Source organism: Lepidochelys kempii, chromosome 14 (genome assembly GCF_965140285.1).
Source record: "Lepidochelys kempii isolate rLepKem1 chromosome 14, rLepKem1.hap1, whole genome shotgun sequence".
NCBI lineage: Eukaryota > Metazoa > Chordata > Testudines > Cheloniidae > Lepidochelys > Lepidochelys kempii.
Window position 1 is genome coordinate 21,851,839 of NC_136393.1, and position 10,775 is coordinate 21,862,613.

General features: G+C 48.7%; 1 protein-coding gene across 2 annotated transcripts in view; it reads right to left on the reverse strand.

The window, feature by feature from the left end:
- The window catches only part of PMP22 (peripheral myelin protein 22), a 32,344-nt gene extending 24,004 nt beyond the window's left edge, over nucleotides 1-8,340 (reverse strand). The window contains exons 1-3 of one of the 2 annotated variants that reach the window (XM_073310398.2): nucleotides 8,096-8,340; nucleotides 5,071-5,171; nucleotides 4,184-4,283 (exon numbers count right to left, since the gene is read on the reverse strand). In XM_073310398.2, the coding sequence (XP_073166499.1) occupies nucleotides 4,184-4,283; nucleotides 5,071-5,148 (178 nt within the window). In that variant the 5' untranslated portion in view covers nucleotides 5,149-5,171; nucleotides 8,096-8,340. Of the gene's footprint in view, nucleotides 1-4,183; nucleotides 4,284-5,070; nucleotides 5,172-6,742; nucleotides 7,041-8,095 lie in introns of those variants that run through there. The other variant, XM_073310399.2, reaches the window with a different exon arrangement.
- Nucleotides 8,341-10,775: the final 2,435 nt, after the last annotated feature.

Here is a 10,775-nt window from a genome sequence, read left to right on the forward strand (position 1 = left end):
CTACCTCAAAAGCGGGATTGGGAGGATGAACACAGTAAAGCTGGTGAGGTGCTCAAAGACAATGGGAATGGGGGCAAGATTAGCTTACCTTATCTAGAAAATAAAAATATCACACAATATTTTCTCTATTGAAAAAACACAACAAAACGGATCAGCCTCAAGCAAAATGGAAAACAACTGCAAGAGAGAGACTGTGAGCTCTCTGGGGCAGGGACTGTCTTTTTGTTCTGTGTGTGCCCAGAAAATGGCACCATGGGCCCCTGGCCCATGACAGGGGATCCTTGGGGCTACCATTCTAAATAGTAATTTAGCTAATGCATAAAGCCCTTATCCTGCAAAGAGATGGATGTTGTCAGACCCCCTTTGCCCATGCAAAACCCCGCTGGCGTCCCAAGGGTTTTGCATGGCTCCAGCAGCCTGTAGTTCATGGCAGGACCAGAGTCTTCATGTAGGCAAACGGCAGGAGAGGAGCATTCAAATAAGGATGGAAGGTTGAATTTATGTGAATCTTCCTGGCTTGTGTTGGATTTGGGTTACAACTCCTCGAAGTAGTTCAGATTTCATTATTCTGCCGGCTCGCAAGAATGGAGGAGCTGGGCATAAGCAGGAAAAGCACTACTGTACACGCATGCATCCTGCAATCCAAATATCCAACTAGCAGTGGCAGGTCAAATTTTTTACCGGCTGCTCAACTGTGTGCCTCGAATAGAAAAAATAAATCACTTGAAAGGATCTAAAAGGGTTCCACCCTCACTGGTTACAGGTGTGTAATTTATTCTGCTATCACCATCAGCATTCAGGTCTGATCACAAGTAGCTAAAGAGTTCCCCCTTTAAAAAAATACTCTTTCCCAAGGTAAGATTATCTTGTTATTTACTATATTCCCTACACTGCCCTATAGAAAATGTCGAGGATACTGTAAATACTGGGGTCAAGCTATTTAGCTATCTAAAGTAACAGGCATATTTTTATGGATGACAGTTTTTCTCCCTCTCTGCAAAAAAAGGGTGCCCATGTTCAGGGCGCAATTACTGCAGCCCTTATTTTAAGCACATGTACAGCTGGTTTTGAGCATGCATGAGTGAATCTGAACCAGCCTACCTACGTTGCAGATAGCAGTATAAGGCCAATATTGCCAAATGCTGATTCAGGACATAACTATGATAATTTACAGTGATGCAACAGAAGATTCCAGCTGGTTTCCACAGCTGGTCTGACTTGTGGCCACTAGGTGTTGCTGGAAGGCTGTGAAGAAGGCCTAAGCCACTCCACCAACACCTTAGAAATTTGAGCCTCTTCCCGAGATGAGAAACATGCTACTGCTTTAAGTACAGTTAAAATTAGAGGTAGGGCGAGCGCCTGCTTGTATCTCCCAACATGGGGTCTCCACGAGTATTTCACTACCAGCAGACTGGCTAGTTTGGAGTGTTTTAAACCTGATCTCCAGAAAACTCCTACTAGAAAATTACATCAGAGACTCACTTTCCTGCAAGGTAGAGAGTGATAAGAACTTGCTAAGTTACACGAAGGCTTCACTCCCTGCACATACCACCCGCAATGCTCTCCTTTTCCACATAGCAAATGTTCCCCACCAGCCCTGGCATCAGTGTTATGTTCAATCTAGTGGCTCAATCTTAAGATCCTTCCCCCTCCTTGGCATCTCAGGGGCAGCAGGTCACACTGTCACAGACCAGAGATGTGGTTCTACTCTCAATTACACTAGTGTAAATCAGGAGTGATTCCACTGAACTCACTGAGGATATGCTGGGATCAAACTGTTCCGAGAGGAAAGTCAAGGTACAAATTCCTAAAGCTAGCAATGATAGTAATAAAACCCCATACCAATCACTCAACTAAAAAATTGTCCAGATAATTGTACTTAGTTCTTATGTAGCACTTTTCATTAGCAGATCTCAAAGCGACTTCTAAAGGATGCCTGGATCATGATCCCATATATATGTCTGGAGTGATTCAGCAGAGTTGCTCTAGATTTATACTGAGCCCAAGGAACCATATCATATATATAGGAGGGAGAAACTGAGGCAGAGAGGTGACGTGGCTGGGTACAAGGTCATTCAACATGCCAATACTAGAATGCAAGTCCCCTGAGCCCCAGTCCAGTGTGCTATCCACTATACCACTCTGCCTCCCCTGCATCACTTGGTAATTCTGTACCCACAATGTACAGAGGCAACTCCTTGGCCTCACACAACGCGGACAAGCCAGCTGATCAAAGCGTGAGGCACTCCGCTACCAAAGCTAGCTTTGGATCAGTGTGCTTTCCATGGGACTTCTACACACCTGAATCTGATCTCATTGACACCACTGTCACCCTGGCTGAAATCAAATGGGGTCACTGATGATTTACACTCATGTAAGGCAGAGTAGAACCGGGTCCCTACCTTCTATGCAGACTTTTTGTGCTCTGAAACTCGTAGGTCATAATTCTGAGCCGTTAATTCTTAAAGAAGAGCTCTGCTCCCACTGATTTCAACGGCAGGCTAGTCTGAAAAGTTGATGGCAAGATATGGCTCCCTGTGCTCAGTATAAATCTAGAGCAACTCCGCTGAATGACTCCAGACATACATGAAAGTAAGTAAAATGTGATAGATACAAAAACCCTATTTTGCTCTCTACCCAATATACATGCTACAGAAATAACCATGCATATAAGGATAACTACAACAGCATGGGTTACTGTGGCTCAAGTTTTAATAGAAACTTTGGGAGTGTGACCCAGGCTCCATTCACACAGGCGGATGTAGAGAGTGCTGGACTAGCCCACCCCAGCCAAGGAATGGGAAGCTCTTAAATGCTTAGCTTTCGCAAATCCACTGTGCTCAGGAAACTGCAGAGATGGGAGCATAGGTAGAGAGCAAGCATTGGTGTAACGGAGATGGAGCAGGGAACGTCTGCAATGGTCAACTGTCCTCAAACTCCTTCCACCTCCCTGGGATAAGTGACCATCTGGAGCACTAACTTGCACCATAACTGCAGGGAGTTGGGACCCATCCTGGGAGTAGCAGCTAACCACTGGCAGAGGGGAATGTTGGAGTTCTGTCCTGGTTGCTTAGCAATATGCACAGAGGCAGGTGGTATAAAAAGAAGTGACTGACTACCCCAAGGACCCAGCGGGTGTTTTTCATAGAGCAAAACTGCTCTGCTCTGGCCCTTTAACACTTCATCCCCTTCAGCAAACAAGAGGCATGCCTAGAATAACTAGCGCACACTTGTCCCAGCAGTAGAAAGCCCCACTCCAAGGACTGCCCATGTTTGTTTATCTAGGTATTACCTAGTAAGAGTAATGGTGAGGAGCATATTGCAAAGAGGTCACATGGGGTCATCCCCCACTGCAGCTGAGGGTACTGTCAACATACCACAACTACAGAACGTAGCAAGGCCTGGGGACAGGACCTGACCCATGGCTTCTCCCCAACTAGTAATTCAATGGGCCAAATTCTGCTCTCAGTTACACAGACATAAATTTGGAATGATTCTGCAGATCTTAATGACGTTACTCTGGGCTCACGCTGACATCACAGAGAGCAGGAATCTGATCTACTGACTTCACCATGACTCACATGTGCACATCTGAGCCCAGAACCCGGCCACGTGGGCCTGATCCTTCATTGCACAGCATCTCATGCAGCCATGCACGCCAGTGCGAAGTGGGTATCCTGCCCCACCTAGTCAGCACGGTGTAAATGACTGCACAAAGCTCTGTGCATCAGTGAATTAAGCCCTGGTGTTCTAGTGTGTGATGAGCTGCTGTACAGACAGAGGCCCTGCAAAACAGGTGAGATGTGCCCACTTCAGGTACAAGTAAGGAGCAATCCAGAAGAACCATTAATAGAATGGCAGCCCTTATATGAAATTAGTTAAATTCCTCTCCCTCAGTTCCACCCTGCTCTGTAGCTTTATTTAGGGCCTAATTCTTCCACCTCTATTCAGGTACTGTACTCCAGAAGCAGTACTGAGAAAACTGCCTGAGTAACAATGCTTAAAGAACCTCTGACATGAGGGACAGAACCAAGCCCCTCGATTAATCATGCTTGACTCTGCAGGCTCTGTCTGGTACAAGATTGTTCTGCAATACAGGTCTATTTCTAAAGGTGTGGGGGAGGAGTTAAAGGGATGAAAATCTCCATTGCTGAAGAAACAGACGAGATGTCAGAGCACTCACCGTTCGTGGAGGACGTTACACACTGAAAGGAACTCTGGACCCCTAAAGTGCTGCAGTTCTGCCAAAGGTCTGCCGTACGCCCGTTAACTATGAGCCATTGCTGAAAGAGATGCACAAATCTGTGAGAGGCGGCAGCAAATGCCGGGGGGAGGCAGAGCAGGGTTACCAAAGTAAAAGATAAGCTTTTGCTCAACTAAATGCGCTTGCAAAGGATCCGACATAATAGCGCATGTTCATTCTTGTTATCTTTTGCATTCTTACAGTTGCTTTGGTTATTTCTGTTTCATGTCTCTATTTCAATGTGTGCACATGCATTACACACACACACACACACACTTCAATTGAGTTTTGAAAAAAAAAAAAAACACTCTGCGTTGTTCTTTACCTGATTTAGACTCAGCTGCGTAAAAGAGAAGACTTTTGTGATTCTCTTTAAACATGTACCAAAGCTCTCAAACGCTTCACTTCTCTCTCACATTTTCTTGGCAGCATAGAAAGCTACAGTAACTGTTTCATATGAATCCCAACCAGTTTAGAGATTATTATAGAAGTAGTTTTTTAAGGTCGTAAAAAAAAACAAAGCTCTTTGAAAGCTAGTCTGGAAGTGACTAGCTCTGCATTAAAAAAACAACAACAAAACCCACAAACATGTCTGTCTAGATTGGCCATGTTAATTCTTTCAGAGGCCCTGTATTAATTAAGGTCTGGTATTGGAGGAATGAGGAGCACCCTTTAATTTCAAAAAATCTGTCCCTTAGTTTTATCTACATAGACAAATCTTACACATGGAACTGTGCAATGGATTCTGATCTACTCACATCCCCCATGTTCCCATGTGAAGAAGATCGATCACGGGGGCGCGGCGGGGAGATAAAGTTTGTACTTACACTAACGATTGTTGAGACAAAGAGCAGCACCAGAACCGCAACATGCAGCACGATGATCCCCAGCAACAAAAGGAGCATTTTGGCTGAAGTTTTGGAAAGATCTGAAGGGGAAAAAAAGAGACACGCTTTTAAGTGATAGCAAAACCCCTTGCAGTCAGCCCTTGCATTTGTGTCTATGTGGGGTGTGTCCAGCATTTAGGGATAACTAGATCTGAAAGGGCAGCAGGGGTCGCTGCAGCAACAGAGACTAAGCACAGGGGCTCAAGTTTAATGAGGCTCAACAATTTGTATTAAATGCATTTCTTCGCCAGAGCAACATCTCTTTTAGCAAAGAAATGCAGCTATTTGGAGGGGTCGGGGAGATTTTTAAAGCGCTAACTGGGGTTTACAATGCGAAAGGGACAGGCTCCCAGGGTTGGACAAAAATCCCTGGTGTGGCTCTACAGTACTAGAGACAAATGTTGCAAGCCTGAAAAGGACAGAGCCAGCTTTGAGAAATGCCAGACATCGTCCAGCTTGGAAAAGGGCAGCAAACCTATCTAAGAGGGGTTTTCTTTGCCATGCCCAGAGAAGGGCTGGGAATGTTCTAAAAAATCCGGCAAAAACACCAAGGAACCTTCAACTTCTACATTATTTTCCTTCCACCCTTTCTAACCTTCCACGCTTAAAGTGTTTTATGGTCTAGAGTTTGATGGCTCAGGATACAGGGAGAAATGCAAATTCCATTACATTCCTCAAAATTTCCACTTGGCTCAGCCTGTCTTGGAAGTGTCATTAGCCAAAGATAAAATAAGGGTTTCTTTTTCCTGAAGCAGCATCACAACAATACGAAAGCCCAGGTTTCCAGCCAAAGATTTTTTATATAAAAACCCGCCAGGACTAGTCCCTTGATCAAATATTTTTAGCTCAGAGACTCAGGTAGGGGGAGGGGGCTGGAAACCCTTATTCCACAAAGCCACTATTCTCCACTTCACAGCCAACATTTAGACTCCGTTAAAGTCAGGACCCCCTCGACGAGATCCATGCCCCAACTCCAGCCACTGGGCTTCTCAAATAGCTGAGCAAGGCCAACAGAGCTGGTGAACCAGCTCTGCGGAAAGAAAGGGAAATGACCACGCAGCGCATTGTGTGTGTGTGTGTGTGTGTGTGTGTGTACACGTGCGGAGTCTTTCCATAGAGAAACCAACACAGCTACACCCCCACTGCAAGCAACCGTCCGTGCACGCAGCCCATGGAAATCAACCAGGTTACAAAAATACAAAGCGGGTCTCGGGGAGGACAAAAAACCCAGCTAACGTTCTTCAATGGTCAAACTGTTTCTAATTATAACAAAGTGAGGTCAGGTCTGGAGCAGGTTCATGGAATCCGTATAGGGGAGTGAATCTGCTTTAAAAAAAAAAAAAAAGCAACACAACAGAACAAGCTGGGTTTGGCACAGAGATTACTACAGAACAAGAGGGTGAAACTGCAGCGTAACCAAGCAATAGGGGACCCACTGACAGGCAGAATCGCGGATGATGAAGGGGATTTATTTGCAGACAGAGGCAAGACAGCTACTGGGTGGGGGTCATACGCTGCCACACTACTGGGATCGCCTCATCTTCCCCCAAATCCTCCCCTCGCTTCCACGATCGAAAATAACCCGCTCCTGGGCGGTGCGGCTGCTACTTACTTCCCTGCAATCGTCACCCACCAAGCGGCGTCCCAGGGGCTCGACTGGCCCCAAAAGCTCAAACCGAAGCAAAGGAGCAAATCCAGCTGGTGGGTGCGGGTATGCGCCCGTCCCTTTGCCCACGGCAAACGGAGCCAGGGGGCTGGAGAGAGGGAGGCGAGGAGGGCAAAGCGCGAAGTTATAAAGTTTCTCCTTTAACGAGGAACAACGCCCCGGATTGCGTCTGTGCCGCAGGGTGTGTCCCTGGGTCCGGCAGAGGGAGCCCGGCCAGGCAGCGGAGCCGGCTATAAATAATCCCCCAGGAAAAAAAAAAAAAGCCGCTCGGTCGCCGCTGCCGCCGCAGGGAACTTTTACTCCCGCCCGTTTGGATCACGCCGGACTCGGCACCCCCCCCCCCCCCCCCGCATGTCTCATCGGCCCACGTGGGGAAGAGGCGAGCCCACGGCTTGGGGGAGCCGCATGTCCCCGCAGCACCCCAGAGCGGCCGCACCCTACACGGCGGCGCTGGCGGGGTGGGGTCGGGGACCCCCCCAGTGCAGGACGCCCCGTCCCCAGAGGATCCGCTCGGCGGGCTGCTCCCGGCCCCCTTCGATTCGTGCGCGGAGGGCGGCGAGGCGGCTGCAGCCCTGCCTGGGGGCTGCAGGGGCATCCGTGCCACCGGCCTGGCGCTCCGCTAGCCTCCAACCGAGCCCCCACCCCAGCCTGCGGGCTCCTGGCAGGGCGGCGGCCCTTGCTCTCCGGCGAGGGGCAGGCGGCTGCAGCCGGGGAAAGGCCCGCTCCGCCAGCCCCGGCGGGCACCGTGCGAGTGGCCGCCCCGGGAACGCGAAGGGCGCAGCGTGGCTGGGGACGGGGGGCGCATGGGGTGAGCCCAGCTCCTCACCCCTCAGATTCCCGCTCCTCACCCCTCAGCGGTTGGGGGGGGAATACACGCCCCCCTGTTCTCCTTAATCCTCTGGGAAACCAAACCATTCACCCTGCTCCTAAAACGCTCCTCCACCCGCGGGATCCCCAAGCGCTTCACAAAGTCCTGAAGAGAGGCGTCAGCCTAATTTAAATGCACCAGACTTTGCTTTTGCTGCCGCTGCTGCTTCGGTCTCTTGCCTTTTTGCTTTCTCCCGCGCTCACCCGCCTGGCTTTCTAATGGTCTTGCTGTGTTAGGCTCATCCAAATACAATCGCGCATGTTTGCCACTCGCTTATTTTCTTGTAAACGCCTGTCTCCAAATTGCATGGCGCTTTGGAGAGGAGTCACAGTGCAGGGAAGAGAAAGGCCAGTAGAAAGCGCCCCCCTCTTTGCTTGTCTGGTGGTGGGGGCTTTGCTGACAGAGCTGGGATTTCACCACCAAAGACTTACCAAGCTCCAAAGCGTGCAGCTCTTCCTGACAATGGTAGCTCCTAGAAAGCCAGCCCAGCGTGCATTAAAGTTCCTCCAGCAGGGGCAGGATCCCAGAGGATGCTAAAAGCCACTCGTGGCGTGGGTCGAGTTGAAAGGGGGATCCCTGACGGATCGGAGTCCTTCTCTGAAACCACAGATCTGGTGCATTCACTGTTTATTCATCCCCCAGTCCAACGCCCAGATATGTCACGGTGGCCTGAGAGAGCACAGCCTCTAGTATTTAAAGAGACAGCTCCTATCCTTATCTCCTCCCCAGAACACAGCCGGCACGCAGGGGCTATTTAGGGGGCGCTGGAGATTAAATGGAAAGGAGTGGCTGAGAGACCTCCATCCCAGTTAAAAGGCTTATTCAAAGCCCTGGATGCTAGAACAATAAATAGCGATCTCCTCCTGGAAGCTGTCATTCAAGGAGTTGGCAAAACAGCTAAATGTTTCCAGGCCTGAAGGGAGAGGGAAGAGGCCAGACAGCGCTGCTCGGGGGTTAGGGTCAGATCTTCAGCTGGTGGAAATTGGTGCAGCTCTATTAATTCTGAGGACTGGCCTATTGGGTATTGTTTGCTTAACAAGGGGCCTTTTCTAACCTCTTTCAGAAGGTGATGTTGTTTTGCTGTTATGTATATTTTTTAAATACCCAGTTGACTATTTTCACTAAAAAAATTAAAACAATGTGGTTCAAAATCACCTGTTGCTGGGTCTGCGGCATGTGTGATCACACAAAATGTTTGGGTAAGTCACAGGATCCGGCGGAGTCCTCCAGGTGGGGTGATGATCACTTACATCCAGATTCCACACCTCTTTTACACACACCCTTCTCAATGGAACCGGATAGTCCTTGAGTCACCCAGTTCCTTTCCTCAGGGTTACTTGAGGCATAAGGACCTCTGTGAAGTGACTAAGGATGTCAGAAGCTGGTCCCAAGTGACAGATTCCCATCTCAGTTACACTGCTGTAAAGTGGACGAAACCCACCAAAGTCAATGGAGTTGGTGCAGAATCTCATGCGATAATAGAGAACACACAGTGGCCCTTAGCAGGGAAGGAATATTATGCTTGCTATCTATCCATCCATCCATCCCCATACATACCTCTCTGTCTATTGCAGATGTGCTTTTAACAAGAGGGAACAATATTCTCTCAACCCACTCCCTTCAGATCAACCGCTTCATCAAACTGAATTACAGGCATCTGCAATCTAGGGGTAGGACTCAAACATTGCTCACTCCTGATAGGCAAAGACAGCTTGTCTATTTCAAAGGCTGCGCAGTTGCTTGGTAACACAAACTCCTACCTACTTGGAGTCAGTGACATGCAAAATAATTGACTTAGAGAAAACAGCAGAGAGCATAGAGTTTTTCTATAGTCCAGGAGGGCACCAGAGGGGGCAGCATTCAAGGGTGCCTTGGTCACTGAGGGTACGTCTACACTGCAATGAAAGAGCTGTGGCATAAGTGTGGCCAGCTTGGGTCAGCTGACTCAGTCTCAGGGGGCTCGGGCTGTGGGGCTAAAAATGGGTCTCAGAGCCCAGACTCCAGCCTGAGCCCAAACGACTACACTGGGATTTTTAGCCCTGGAAGCCCAAGTCAACTGAGCCAGGCTCTGAGACTCAGTGCCACTGTTTTTTTATTGCAGTGTAGATGTACCCTGAGAGGTAGTGATATAGCTGCTCTGGTTACAATTCTTCTGCAGTAATGGCAATTCAAAAATTCCCTCTCGAAAGCAATAAATAAGCAACTCCTACAAGCAGTTTTCAGGGAGTCTTTTCAATACATGTTGCGGGGAGTCTTAGGGGATGCGTCCTGGGTGACAATTATTAGAGTACAGAGAACTGGGAGCTCCTCTTACATCAGCCCGATCACCTCGTCAGATTTTGGAAGTGTGAATTGTAAGAGGAATAGGCAGCATCAGGTACTCAGAATGGGGCTGATGTGTGGCCATGAAGTCAGTGGGTGGTTTGTTATTGACTCAAATGGTGTTAGGATTTCACCACCCAGCTGCTGCTCATGGTTCCGATAGTAAGTTTAAATGGTAATGTGTATGCATCCAGCAAGGTTTTGCCTGCACAATTTTTTTTATTATTATTTTTTTTTTTTTTTGTGCAGTGGAAGTGAAATTTCTTCAATTTCGGCATCGGGCTTCAAGTGCAAAAGGCCTGTGAAATGCAGCGAGTTTCCACAAAACTCAGGTCGAGATGTTTCAAGTGCCAGAAGGATTTGGTGCCCATCTCCCCTTGATTTTCAAAGAGAGCCGAGTATCCAACTCCCTTAGGCATTTTGAGAATCCCAATCTTCAAGCACCAGCAGAATTCTGTGCCGTGGCTGTGGGGGGCGCTGTTCTGGTTGCAGTTGTCTGTTTCCCTCCCTGTGCGGGCTCTCACAGCAGACCTAAGGACCACTTGCACCCTCAGATGTCACAGACGCAAGCGCTGGGATCGTGACCCCATCTCTGTGCAGGGATGCCAGGCCAGAGGGAAGGCTCCCCAAGACCTGTCACCCACTTGTGCATCTGTGCGGGGTCAGCCACAATCTCATCCCTGTGAGAGAGCTGAACTCACCTGGAATTACAAATGCTGCCCATCTTTAACCATAGCCCATAGGAGTTAGGGATAGAGGACATGCCTGGTTCTCCCCCCTCCCCCCTCG